A 14,379-nucleotide genomic window follows, 5' to 3' on the forward strand; every position below is an offset into this window, starting at 1 on the left:
TTTTGACAACGTTGTATCAGACCATCGCTTTCTTGCCTAATGTTGTAACAGGTTAAGTGCTGCAATGCTTTCTGAAGCAAATAAATGCTTGTAAATGCAAATAAATGAAGCAAATGCTTTCTGAAGTAAATAAAAGTGTTTTAATATTGTTTAATGTGAAGAGCTACTCAAATTTTTATCAAATAAACATGAAATAAAAAAGCTCTCTTAAGGTAACCACGTGTAACTGTTGTAAAAGAGCAAATATTTAATTTGATATTATCAGTTATTAATACAAATGGGGTTCTGAACAAACTGAGGGAGAAGATTCTTATCCAAAGTGTAGTTTACCATTGGCTGCAATAGAACAGAAATGGAAGTTTGAGGGAGTAAAGAGGTTAAGCGAGCTCTGGGAGTTGCATTTTGTCCTAATTTCTGCCGCATCGGTTGTGTGATTATACAACCATGTAACCTATATATACTGCAGTCTGCTCATTTGTAAACAGTACCATACTGCTTCCAATAGCAACTTGAAAACAGGTGTTTGCAGGTAACTGTGTCACACACTTCAGCAATATTCCTGTAAAAATAGCTAAGTAACTCCATAATATTGTGATTGACAGTAACTGTTCTGTGCTAGCTCTTTTGATGTAGCCTGCTGCTATTGAGAAGAGAGAATTCAGGGAAGTGGAACTTATTTCCATTTTAACATCTCTTAGACATGCTGAGAATAAAAGGATATAACATTTTCAGTAAGAAAAGACTTTAATGTCGTTTAATGTGTGTGTAGGGGTGAATTGGGAAAAAAGGTGGGCAGACTTACTTCAGCAGCAAACGAGAACATATCTCCTGCTGTCTGTTATGCAGCATCACCTGCCAGAACAGCAGCAGCTTTTAACAGCATTGTACTCTCACTCTGTGGCCATGTAGGTTGTTATGGAATTGCAGTTTAGCAAAGAATCTCATCCTGTGTAGAGAGGACTGCAGACATGGACTTGATGCAGAGACAGAATCTGCAGGTTAGAAAACTTGGAGCCCATTTTGGGAAACTGCAGTGAGCAGTTAAGTCATGTTCTCACTTCAGAATCAACTGCCAATATCCTGCAGAAGAGACGTAGCTATTTCACTGAAGAAAGTCAGCATGGACTGGAGGAATGTTGCAGTGGAACCACATGGAGATGAAATAAACCTAAAAAGGAGCTTGCTTTCAGTACTGTTATTTTTTTCACCCAGTAATTTACAGCAGTGTATTTAACCTACAATTAAAATGTACTTTTGCTGGTGGTGTCTGGTTTACATCATGTTATAACGAACACCACTATTCTCATGATCCCAAATTGGAAAGCAATTTCTCATCCAGGTGGTAATCTGGCATGTTGGGCTTCTACAGCCTGACTCCTAGCTACTTACACAAGCCATGTATGTGCTAATTTAGATAGACTGGCTTATGGTTAAGGACAACAAGTAATTTTTATTCACAGTGTACCTATTCCTTGTTTTAGAGCAAAGGGTTGAGATAGATGCTTCAACAATCCAAAAGAAAGAATTCAAATAGAACTCTAGCATTTGGACAGCTTAAGCAGATTTTTTTTGATAGCATAACTTTACTGATAACTTTTACCTTCAGGAAGGATGTGGAATAAATGAGAGACACAGAGGTGGCAAACTGCTCATGATACACAGTTGTTGAGGATAGTGGAAAGGAGGCACAGATATTATGGAGAGTGTGAAGGACTTGTGGTCTAGAACAAATGGCCACTGAAACGGTGGATAAAACTCACTTGATAAAGCTACACAAAAAGCAGAGTGTTGTAGTTTCATATCCACGGTGATGGACAGTAGAGTGTTACTGCTTGGGATGATTATTCATTAGACTTCAGCTTCAGTGTTCAGTCGTGACAAAAACAGCAAAAGAAACTGGTGGTAATTGCTGGGGAGGAATAAAGAGAACATGAAACATAATTATGCCTCTGTGAGAAAGCAGGCAGCACCCCAGTCTTAAATACTATCCAGTTCTGGTTCCCCAACTTCTGAAAGCACAGCAGAACTAGGAAAACTAGGTCAAGGTGCAGACTCATCAGCCTGGCAGGGAGGGAAGGGGAGAAAGCAGGGCCCTCTAGTCTTTGGTGACATGGAGAGCTGAATAGCAATACTCAGTCTCATCCTGTGTCAGAAGATATTAGCAGGGGGCAAGCTCAGCATGAAGAAAAGGTGATGGTTTTTTCTTTCACCTAGGCTGGCATTAAACTTTATCCAGGAACGTAGTGGATAGTAAAATGCTGCATATATTTAGAAGTGAGCAGATAAATGCACAGAAGGTAAATATCCCAAAGCTGGGAGACAACATGACCCCATGCTGACAGCAGGTGTTTGAGAGGTGTCTGGCAGTTGTTGAGAAGCATCTTCACATCTGAGTGCCATTCTTACTGCTCATCCCTAGGCAACTGCTGTTGGTCAGTGTCAGGATCAGGATAAGGCTGGACACTCCTCAGACCTCACCCTGTCCTTGTGTCATTTAATTCATAGCACTCTTTTCTGTCTCTTTGCTGTCTTTGTATGGCAGGGAGTGAAAACCTAACTAACTTTTTGTCTTGTTTATCCCATAACTTGTTGCTAGATTGCTGGAGCAAATTCTGCTGCATGTGGCACCTCTTCAGTAAATATACTCTAGCTTTTGGCCCATGCTTTCTGTTCAAAAAAATGGGTAAAATTCTGTTTTTTATGTCCTGTAGAAAAAGTAGTTCAACTGTGGTATGTTGCCATAATAGCTGTTGATTGTGTTTCTGTCCTAGCTGGCTGACTGTGGCTTGCTTGTGTTTGCCATTTCAAAATATTTGGGCTGGCTAATGAAGTAAATTACTTGAACTGCAGCTTTCCCTTAGATGTACACTGAAACAGGGACATGTGGACAGCTGTAACCAGGCAGAACAGGCATGGCACAGAAATTGGCACTGCTGGGTGCTCGACTACAGCACAGGAGGGATCTACAAACCTTTGGTTTGAAAAGGATCAAAATAGATGAGCATCCTGCCTGAACTGGCATCCTACAAGACTGCCACTTAGGGAATTGTGTGTCCAAATACGTATGTGCTTAAGAAGGGTATGTGGAAGGAGTTGTGTTCCATTTCAGTTTCTGCTTTCGTTCTAGACAGGGTTATGTTGGCAAAGGGGTGAGGGAGTGGGTAGCGTGGAGCTTCATGCCCAGGTACTGTGAGTGAAGAACAAGGCCAGTAGGTATTGACCAAGCGCTGTGGGGTGTTCATCGGGTCTGTTGCTCTCCAGGAGCACAGCCTTGCAGCCAAAATGGTTTATTCATTGCTAATATGGGAATCTTGGAGGGTACTTGCAACTGATGGCAGCTAGTACTTGCTAAATGAGTTCAGAGATAATCTGTCCCCGCATACCTGCAAAAAGATGACCATATGACACACAAGTGTTATGTAATACTCTGCAAATGTGTTACAAGCCTGTTTTGTTGATTGTATTATTTTTCTGCATGAGTCATTAAGAAAGTTGTGGTTGTTTTGTGTGGAAATGTAATTGCAGAGGAAAAGCTTTTATTTTCCCATTTAAAAACCCCGGCATTTAAGTTCATCCACTTAACAAATGTTTACTTTATCCTTCCCTTTTAAATGGAATTTAAATTTGGGACCAAACAAACTGAAATATTATTCACTTTATTACTATTCCAGAATCACAGAAATCATGAATAGTACCAATAAGATTTGGACACAAGATTTGCCAACTGATCTGCACGTTGTTCACAGTCTGAGGAAACACTCAGGGACTTGCTCTATTTGTCACGTATTTAACTTAATATCTGGCATTTTGGTATTTTATAGGTAAACAATGAGTACACTGAAGTAAGTTTGCAAACTTTCAGTAGCAAATAAATATGCATTTTAGATTATTGCATGAAGAACTTATTATTAAATGCATGATTATCATGTTCTCCATGACTGTGACAGTATATTAGTTCCGTTTGCCTTACTGAGAAGAACGTTGGATCAAATCTTAGATTCACAGAATCATAGAATGGTAGGGGTTGGAAGGGACCTTTAGAGATCATCTAGTCCAATGCACACTGAAAAGAAAACAAAAAAGTGAACTAAAGTGTAGTCTGAGATTTTATATGTGCTACTCTTCCCCATGACTGTGTTGCTGTTGTATGAATTTAAAAAGGGTGATGTTTCCGTAATGGAAATGGGGAGGCAGTTGGTTAACACACTGTATGGTTTGGGGATGTGTAAGGGTAAAAAGTCTTTGGAACCATCCCCAGTAATTCCAAGCTGCAGAAACTGGAACGGAAATAAAGAAATAAACTGGAGACAGCTAAAAAGTAGTTCAAGAAATGATGAGTTAACTAAAGCTTTAATGGGTCCATTACTTAGTAATAACAACAAGAAATCTGATCTGTAAGCACATCAGACAAAACCTTGATAAGCAATACACAGCTTATAGTCACATTTTAGTTTGTACTAATTGCTCAGATAACCACAAATATAGTAACAAAAGCAAATGCAGCCAGTTTTGCTCAATATATATATACACACACTTAAAATACAATAGACATACAATTTATTGTAGAGTTCAAAAATGTGTTTGATGTAGTTAGGCACTGGAAAGCAAGTGTCAAGTTGAAAATCAATGGAGTTATGTCAGCATGAATGTAACTTAAGAAGTCACCAGGTCAAACTGCTGTGCAGTGGTAAGTTCCCCACTAAGGAATTTGTTAAATTGTCAAGAATGATGTGGTGTTTCTGTTAGCTGGGTCTGTTCCATAGCTTTCAGTTATCCTGCTCAAATGTGCTCTTCTGTCTATTGAGAGTGGTATTGCTGCAGATTTATTGTTGCAGTGGGTTCGTTATTACAAAAGAGAGGCTCTGTGTGTTACAGCTCGGAGAATGTCAGCTGTAGCACGTGTGGAGGCATCATCTGTTTGTGTAGGAGAAGCCACCCAGCTCCAGCTCTGCAGTGCCACTGTCTGTGGGCCTGGAGGAACCGTTGTTTCAGTGCAAGTTATGCTCTTCTAAGACTGTAAGAGCACTCACTCCAGCTGCAGCAATCAGATGAACATGCAACATAACCTTTTCAAAGCCACAGAAATTAAATTCAGACAGCTAATAAGTCCATTAGCTAGCTTTTTGTGGCCTGAAAGATGGTGCACTGTAAGATGGTTTGGGGTCCAATAAAAATATTCTGTTCTTTACTGCATGCATAATGAAGCAAATTGCAACTACATTTGACTCCAGAGAAGTGTGATGTTAAAGGAAACTATAAATTTCCTTCCTCTCCATTTGCCATTTTCCTGGACTGTGTATTGACAGTTTAGAACTAGATGAGATCTCATAAAGGGCAACCTGATGATGTACTGAGAAACGAAGAGGTATCAGATTTCTCTGTTGAAGTTGCAAAGTCTAGAAACAATAATAAAAAAGGATAAAAAAGAAGCAGCATCACCCTCCATGCTCACTAACAGAATTCCTCTCTTTCTGACTTGAGGAACCTGCACTGCCTCAGGAATGTAAAACTCACACTGACGTGGATGACCTGTATTGTATGCCAACCATAAGAGATTTTTTGTAAACCTCACTCAAATGTAAATGAGTTGCATTATTTTTCTTTCTTTATTAAAAATACTGTACTGGTTGGTCAGTCCTAACCCAGACTCCTTTTGAGGCATGGTAACTCAGATGCATTTGCTTGTTTTCTGATGAAGTTGAAGGCTGATGCTAAGACTGTGATTGTCTTCAGAAGGGTGATACTTCCTCTCCTGGCACAAAGTAACTTTAAGCTTGCTTCTTCCTGCTAATCCTGCACAGACTCCCTCTGAAACTGCTCATCTGTTGAAAACATTTTCATGTGCAGATCAATTGCAAACATACTTTGGTCCCCACTTCTAATGAGTTCAAACAATTTAGATATTCACAGCTGGTCAGGCTAGGGAATCGCCTATGAATGACAGCTGCATGTCTGGCAACACAGAAACTTCGACATCAGTCCAGTAGGGAATCTGGTCGGAAACTCAGATATTTGGAGGTATTCAAAGAGTCAGTGAAACTCTGTTGCCTTCCTGCTTTATAGTCCGTGACCCATAACGTGCCTTTGGGCCTTCTGCTGATGGGTGGGGAGTTCTCCTTGTATATCATAACAGCTTAGTAAAAGACTTCAGCACTCTGCTAAGAACTTTACTATAGGCATATGTTCTGGAAAATCTCATTGCTGTGTTCACTAAGAACACTGTTCATTTTCGTTGCTTTCTTCTGATCTTCCATTGCAAGGTGGGAACCGGTTCAAGTGCTGCCAGGTAGCTGTAGTGGCCATTCTACCCCTGTGCCTACGGCTGCTTTTGTGATGTGCTTTTATGTACCACATGCTGGGTTTTGACAATATCTTTTCAGTATTATTTTCAAGGCAACTGTTGGGTTTGCAGTGGATCTGTTGATTTGTCTTGGGGTTATTATTTTCTTCTAGTAGATATTTTCTTTTTAGTCCATCTTCTTTATTGTTTGTGTAGAAACTTAATTACTCCTTCTCCTGTAAAATGTGCTGCTATTTCTTCTACCAGTAAAAGAGCAATGCAAAGTCATACTCTACAGCAGACATCAGTGTGTGATGGTGTTCCAGTTCTGCTTGCAGATGGGCACTCTGGGCAGCAGCATTTCTTACTCTTCCAGGCCTTACACGGCCCAGAAAAGAGCCAACACGTTAGGTGTTTCCTGCACTTAGCTAAGGAATAAATGAAATGCTTCTTGCAGGTGATACGAAGAAGCAGCGATGAGGAGAAGTTGCTGTGCTTGGTCCGTCAGCGTGCAGGACACCACTGCCAGACTGCTGTCATCGTCATTCTCATCCTGGCCTGGGAGGGGATCCCCCACCTCCTGGCTGATACGCTGTACAAGGAGCTGACGCAGAGCCTGAGGAAGTACGGCTGTCCCACCAGCCGGAGGTGTGCGTTAAACGAGGAGTAAGTTACCTCAATGCTAAATGGTTCTTATGTTGCCTTTGGAATGTTGTGCAATAAATAACTGGAGGATTCTGTAGTTTGACTAAGAAAATAAATACACAAAAACTTGTTTAAAACTGCAAACCACTAGGTGTCATTTCAGTGTAACTTAGTTCCTGGCTTTTCTCAGAGACTGGGCTCTAGGAGATAGTTGTACACACTACCCCCAGGGAAAGGGGTGGCACTGAAATCCTGTTCAAGAGCTGCCAAGGATGAGGCATGGGACTTTTTAAAATAAATGAGAGGTTCAACACTCAAAATTAGAATCTTCACAGAATCCCAGAAGGGTCAGGATTGGAAGGGACATTTAGAGATCATCCAGTCCAACCCACCTGCTAAAGTGAGTTCACCTAGATCACGTCACACACAAGAAGGCGTCCAGGGGGCTCTTGAAGATCTCCAGAGAAGGAGACTCCACACCCTCCCTGGGCAGCCTGTGCCAGGGCTCCCTCACCTGAACAGTGAAATAGTTTTTTCTTATGTTTAAATGGAACTTTTTGTGTTACTGTCATTTGACACAACAGAAAAAAGTGCTGCCCCAACCTCCTGACATCCACCATTAATATACTTATAAATATTAATATGATCCCCCTCAATCTCCTCTTCTGTAGACTAAACAGCCCCAGTTCCCGCAGCCTTTCCTCATAAGGAAGATGCTCCCATCCCCTGATCATCTCGGTGGCCCTGCGCTGGACTCGCTCCAGCAGTTCTCTGTCCCTCTTGAGCTGAGGAGCCCAGAACTGGACACAGGACTCCAGATGAGGCCTCACCAGGGCAGAGTAGAGATGAAGGAGAACCTCCCTTGACCTGCTGGCCTTGATGCATCCCAGGATGTCATTGGCCTTCTTGGCCACGAGGGCACATTGCTGGCTCATGTTTAGATTATTATTATTCAGGACTCCCAGGTCTCTCTAGGCAGAGCTGCTCCCCAGCCTCTCCTGGTGCACCTCCCCAGGTGCAGGACTTGTCCTTTTTGAACCTCATGAGGTTTCTCTTTGCCCAACTCTCAAGCCAGTTGAGATCTCACTGAATGGCAGCACAGCTTACTTCCTTGCCTCTGTAGTTGAGTTGACTAGATGACTTTGCAGCTGAGGCTTTGGAGCAGTGCTACCTTTGTGCCAATTTTTATGTAGCCCATATTTATCAGACTCGGATAGCTGTGCAGTGCCCTGAACCCAGTGCTTGAGTAGAGTTTTTCCACTTGGAAACAATTGGGAGCTAATGGTATGGCCACACAAAATAATTATTGGATTTAGGGATTATCTTTAGTAGAAGGGATATTTTCTTTGATAAAATGTTGTCCCCCTGAATAAATCAAAGTAGCGTGGGGACATGTGTGTACATATGTGCACATATATATATGCACACACAAGCAGACCCCTATAACTGAGTGACATGTATTTATTTTCCCGAAGTGGGGCTTCTGGGAAGTTTATAGGAAAAAAAGTCAGTCCTCTATACCACATGAATATTTCCTTCACAGGAAAGATCTAGTTAGATAGTATAGAAATTCCTGTGTTGTTATGCTACGTATTATAAAAGAAATAGCAAATAGCATTGACCAAGAGAGTGGTGTGTTGTCAGCTGACTTGATGTGTCTTTATTTTCTCTTGTAGTCGAACTTGTGCATGTCAAGGACTTGATCCAGAAACTTGTGGAGCATCATTCTCGTTTGGCTGCTCATGGAGTATGTATTTCAATGGCTGTAAATTTGCCAGAAGCAAAAACCCCAGGAAATTTAGGCTTCTCACTGATGACCCTAAACAAGTAAGTTTTCTTTCATTTGTTTTACTGCATTTTTTTTCTCCAAATACTTACTCTGATGATTTTCAGAACTAGAAATTGAATCTGTGGCTCTCCAGCCCTTCTCTCTCACACATGTGTGCATAGCTTATCACACAGGCACCCAGCCAAGTGTTTTGTAACTGTCCAGGGAGCAGTAGAGGCATCCCTGTGTTACCGCAGCATTAGTTTAATGTATAGTGTACACATGCAAATGTACACACAGAGTGAAATACGAATTGTTTGTTGGAAGGGAGAGATGTTGCTTCAGTCACTGGAGCCAAATATTGCTCCCGAGTCCTATTTTTTTTCTAAAATAGTTGATGAAGCATCTTTCATGCTTATGTGTGTGAATGCAAAACCCTCAGTCTTGCTGAGCTGTGTTCTTTGTTGCCATTGTGGACTTCTTCAGGGTTTGAAGTGGGAAGTTCTGCTTCAGCAGAACAGGGCACGTGGCCCTTCTGCCCTTCTTCTCACTGAATATATGCCTAAGGCAATACAAGCTGAAAAGAGCTCTGATTCTCCCAAATGTCCATAGGGAATTTGTTTTATACATTTTCAGTTTATAGAAAAACATAGTTGTTGGACATTCCTTCATTCTGGGAATCCTGTTCCCTTTGTCCTTTTCTGTCCTCTGTGATCCCATGTTTTTGGGTTCTCTCCTTGCTTAGTGCTGTGCATGGAACATCCTGTGCACATGTTTTCTCTGCAGATTTCTAATGTTTCTAATAACAGACGGGGAATCAAGCAAGGCAGAGACCTTCCTATGTACTGTCTAATGAAGTATCAGGCTGTGCCAGATTTCTCATTGGGATGGCTCAGGTAAACCTGTCTTTGATCAGAGTATTCTCTGGGAGGCTGCAAGCTCTGCTGGTGCCACCACTTCCCCTGAGCCTGTGGAATGGCCACCCTGAGCTCCATTTGCACACTGTTTGGCCAAACACAACAGTATTGTCAGCAGCAGCTAGAAATGGCAGCCTGCTCAGGAGAGCCCTCTGGCATGGCCTTGTCACTGGACCAGTCACCTGCAGGGTTCTGGAGGAGAGTGCCTCCTACCACAGGGCAAGAGCAGTTGTCCCAAAGAGAAGAGAATTATAAGGAGGACATTTGCTAGATGTATGGCCTAAAAGTGCACTCCCTAATTTCCCTTTTTTCCCTGGAAGTTGTTTTAAAACCCTTTTGGGTTCTGCAGCTGAGAAGGGGTGGGGGTAGCCCAGCAGTGCTTGGGCAGTTGCAGTGTGTGTGCAGATGGTCAGAAGCAAAGTCACTGCTAAATAATTCTTCTCTTCATTTGGCTTTGTCATTGTATTTTTCCAGCAGATATTTCTTCTAGCTAAATATCAGATATTGGTGATTTTGCAGATGACATAAAGCTAGGAGGTAGAGCAAATTAAGAAGAAGATAGTTCGAAGTCCAGAAAGATTTGGATCATTTGAGGCACTGGATGGAGTGAGATGAGGTTAAGGGTGTAAAATACCTAGGCAAGAATAGTACATAGGATAAATAACTAAGGATCCATTACCTTTGATGCAGTTCAGATAAACTTGTGATCAACCATTGATAAGCTGGCTGCAGTATGAGTTAAAAACACAGTATCATTTTGTAATGTGACATCACATGGAAAAACGTGAAAGTAGTACCCTTGTGTGTTTATACACTGGTGTTTACAGCAGATGGTGATAAGTGGTTTGGTGGGGTTTTTTAAACAAACCAAAATAAACTGCTGCTTTTTGCACCTGTAGAGCATGCAAAACTGAAGCTGCAGTGGTCTGTTAAAGCGTGGCCCTCAGAGGAAAACAAAGTGTAGCGACTCTGTCACCACCCTTTTGCCCATTTGGTTGGGGATTTTCCTGGAAAAGCAGAAGTTCAGGAAAATAAGGATAGTTTCTATAAACAAAAGGTTAAATGTTACACTGCCCTAGAAGCCCACCTAGCTAGTTCCATGTTTCTATACACCAGGCAAAGGAATATTAATTCTAAATGTTAAAATGTAGATATTTCCATAAAGTTGGGAGTTTTGCACCTCTAAAGAACAAAATAGTTATTAGATGTTCCTGATAAGGCTTCTGTTGCAGTGTAAGATGTTTCTTCACTTCTTTCCCTAAGAGCCAAAAGGAGCATCAAGTGCCCTTGGGAGTGTCATGGTTTAGGCCCATCAGGGAACAAAAGACCATGATTAGCCTCAAGTATGGGCTGCTCCAATGTGTATATATCCCAAAGGCTGCAGCTCCTCTCTGCCTCTCATGTGGGGCTGCTCTGGGGCCCACAGGCTCCAGCACGGCCTGTGCCATGGCCGCCTCCTCACACAGTCCCTCACCCGTCTGGGTGCTCTCACACGTTGCTGCTGGTGGCTCTCAGTCCTGCCATGGCCCTGCATGGGTTGCAGGGGTACAGCTGCATTCTCACCGTGGCTTGCAGAGGGGTCTCTGGTCTGGTGCTCCTCCTTCCTTCCTCCTTCTCTGACTGTGGGGTCCGCGTGGTCACCTCCATCTTGTATCACTCTTACACCTCCTGCCAGCACTTCAAATTCCCGTCCCTAAATAGTGATGGCAGAGGCGCCAGATTGGAGGTGGGGCTGAACCCAGGAGCTGGGGGAGAGTCCAAAAACTCTTTACCAGGTCTTCACTGCAACTCCCTCCCCCTGTTACCAAGCAAAAGCTGCTCCTTGCTAAACCATGACGGGGAGTTACACATAAGAAAAAGGCATTGGAAACGCGGGGTCTCTTCAGCAGGACTCTCAAGTTGGACGTTAAGGCCCCATAAGCAGAACACTAAAAGAAGGCCTGGGCTTCCACCTCCACTCAGCATGTGGTGTCATTTTTGTCCTCTGGCTGTTACTTCACTGTGTTGTGTGAAATGTATCTCATTCCTTGACTGTCCATGTATTGGGAGAGGGAAATGATGCAGAACTTAGTTGTTGTGTGCTGGGTTTCTTTGCCCAAGCAGATATTCTCCGTTGCTATTGGATTGACTTGTATTTAACAATTTTGGTACTTCAATCATGCAAAAGTAGGGCTTATTCATGGTTTGTGACAAAAGGCAGCACAACACAAGTCAAATTAATAAGATATTAAGATAGAAGTGGACTCTCTTAGCTTTGCTGACTTGTCAGGCATCTCTAAACTGGATTACCTTTTAAAGTGAATTTCAGTGCTCTGAATGTTGCCTTTCTCTGCAGGAGGAACTGCTTGAAAATAATTTGCAAACTTTAGCTACTGATGTGGCTCCGGTTTATAAAAAACTTGCTCCTGAGGCTTTCCAGAACCAGGTAGGTCACCTTCAGCAACTGTAGCTCTGAACGGGCAGCAGAATTTGAAAAGGTGAAACCCCAAAGCATGTTTGTGGTTAGAAGCCACAGGCTTTGTGGATGTGGGAGCCCCCTTGCGTGCTCACAGCGGTTGCATCACTTGACTGGCTTTAAAATACTGCACCTTTTTTATTTCAGCCGATGATTAAGTTACGCCCCAAGCTATGCCCATGTAAAAGCTGGGAGATCATACTGTAGATAAACTTTTTATTAAAGACACTTTGGCTTTCATTGAGACAATTATCCTGTTGCAATCCAGTCATAGATGTTGCATGTCTCATAGGAGAATATGCCCTCTCTGATCATTCTTCCTGGCTGCATTTATTCAGTCACAGGTGCAGTTGAGGCTCTTGGGGTTCCAAGTCGCTCACTTTCAGTCCCAAGTACCTGTAGTTTATTTTGCTTCCAGGTGGAAAATGAGCACATGGGCCCGGACTGCCGGCTGGGATCCAAGGACGGTCGGCCTTTCTCTGGGGTAACAGCTTGCATAGATTTCTGTGCCCATGCCCACAAGGACACCCACAACATGCACAATGGAAGCACCGTGGTATGTACCCAGCAGTTTCTCCTTTGGACTGTTTACTATTGGGATGACTTTGTTTTAAAGTGCTGCTTGGTTTAGTGGGTGTGTTTGCATGAAGTTAGTTAAGGTGTATGAAATTTACTGCATGTTGCCATTTATGAATTCCCATCTGCAGGGGATGTAAGTTCATCTTATTACAGAACAGGTCAAAAAGGGTATGGGAAGGATCCTTCCTACAAATGCCTTTCTTCTTTTGAGACATTCAAGCCCTTTGGAGAGGACTGGCCATAGGATAGACAAGCTGTTCATGGTGGGAGGGATGTTCAAAGGGAAAGAACTATCTAAGCAAGTAGCTGTACAGGCTACAGTAGAGGAACAACTGAACCAAATGGATTCTTTATTCATTTACCTCCCCCAGACACAGTTCTCATCAAATTCTCTTTTTCTTGCACTGTGCACTTACCAGGCTTCACATTAACACAGTTACTGGTCAGAAAGTAGAGAGTTTGGTATCGTGGTGGAGTCAGGTGACTATTGTGATATTTAAACCTCAGTATGAAAGGAAAACTCACAGGTTTGGGGGTTTTGGTGTGGTCATTGTACTGAATACCTTAATCAATATCTAGTGAGAAAATTGGTTGGGAATTACTTAGTTAAGTGATCATTTAGAAATTGAGACTATAGTCTCGAAGACAAGCTCAAAGGAGAAAAGATGAAACTGGCAACCTGTATTTTTAGTAGCTAGAGCATTGCAGAGTTCTAAATAGCCCGGATGATCCTGTCCATCAGCAGAGGTAACACTCAAGAGTGATTTCTCTACTGAAGGATGTGTAGCTGGGGGAAAAAAAAACCTATGTAAAATCTCTGGCTCCTCTAGAAATGATCTTTTAAACTTGGAAATGAAAATTGAATTCGTACATTGCTGGGATTCAATCAAATGTTGCATTTACACCTACATCTAACGTGTCACAGTTGTGTGTAAGAGCCATGAGCTGGCTGGTGCAGTTGTTTAGTATCAGTTGTGTGCCTGTACGGTGGGCACACTTTCAAGTGTGGAAGCAGGTGTCAGGATGCACCAGGAGTGCCCGTCCTGAGTGTGCTGGTGTTTTTGCCCAGCACTGAATGCCACTTGTATGCCCATATTCTGTAAGAAAACACTGGAAGTGTACTTTGCCAAATATTAGTGAATTGCTACAAGTAAGCCCATGTGGACGTCCAGTCATTTCAAAGCTTCTGAGCGCAGGAGTTCAAACCTCTTCAAAAGGTCCCAGATTTGAAAATGAGCATTTCTTTCATGACAAACTGCACAGGATACTTAAAATGAAATTTCATTTAGGTATTCAAAAAATAGTATTTTTAAGTGCTACATTGCCTCCTGACTTCAATACAAAATCAAATAGAAGCTGAACCTGCTACTCGTTCTGGTGTGCTGGATCCCAGAAAAGTCATCAGCTGTGGCTGAAGCGGCTGGAGGGGCAATTAGCCCTGTTTTTGAGGAGTGTATTGGGGAATAATTCTGCAAATGTATTTATCTGTAATCATTTGGTGTTATTTCAACTTTTTGCTGGTGTTGGTGCTTTATTTCTATGGACTGTATGGGATGTGTTTGTAAGTAATTCCAAATCCAGGAAGCACAGAAAATTAGGGCTTGTGTGAGGTCATTGTGTAGGCCAGAATTTCTCTGTGTCTTTCTTCATGTAAGTCTTGCAGAACATTGTAACAGCTGAAAACTATGCCCTGGAATCTGATTTTCATCAGGTAGCTCACTCATACAAATAACTA

At 42.3% G+C, this 14,379-nt stretch overlaps 1 protein-coding gene across 2 annotated transcripts in view; it reads left to right on the plus strand.

The window, feature by feature from the left end:
* TET1 (tet methylcytosine dioxygenase 1) overlaps positions 1 to 14,379 on the plus strand; it is a 69,962-nt gene that overhangs the window by 34,483 nt on the left and 21,100 nt on the right. For both annotated transcript variants that reach the window (XM_062000789.1, XM_062000788.1), the window contains exons 6-9: positions 6,738 to 6,946; positions 8,602 to 8,752; positions 11,946 to 12,035; positions 12,484 to 12,621. In XM_062000789.1, coding sequence (XP_061856773.1) covers positions 6,738 to 6,946; positions 8,602 to 8,752; positions 11,946 to 12,035; positions 12,484 to 12,621 — 588 coding nt within the window. The remainder of the gene's footprint in view (positions 1 to 6,737; positions 6,947 to 8,601; positions 8,753 to 11,945; positions 12,036 to 12,483; positions 12,622 to 14,379) is intronic.

This window comes from Colius striatus, chromosome 8, assembly GCF_028858725.1.
Source record: "Colius striatus isolate bColStr4 chromosome 8, bColStr4.1.hap1, whole genome shotgun sequence".
Classification (NCBI taxonomy): Eukaryota; Metazoa; Chordata; class Aves; order Coliiformes; family Coliidae; genus Colius; species Colius striatus.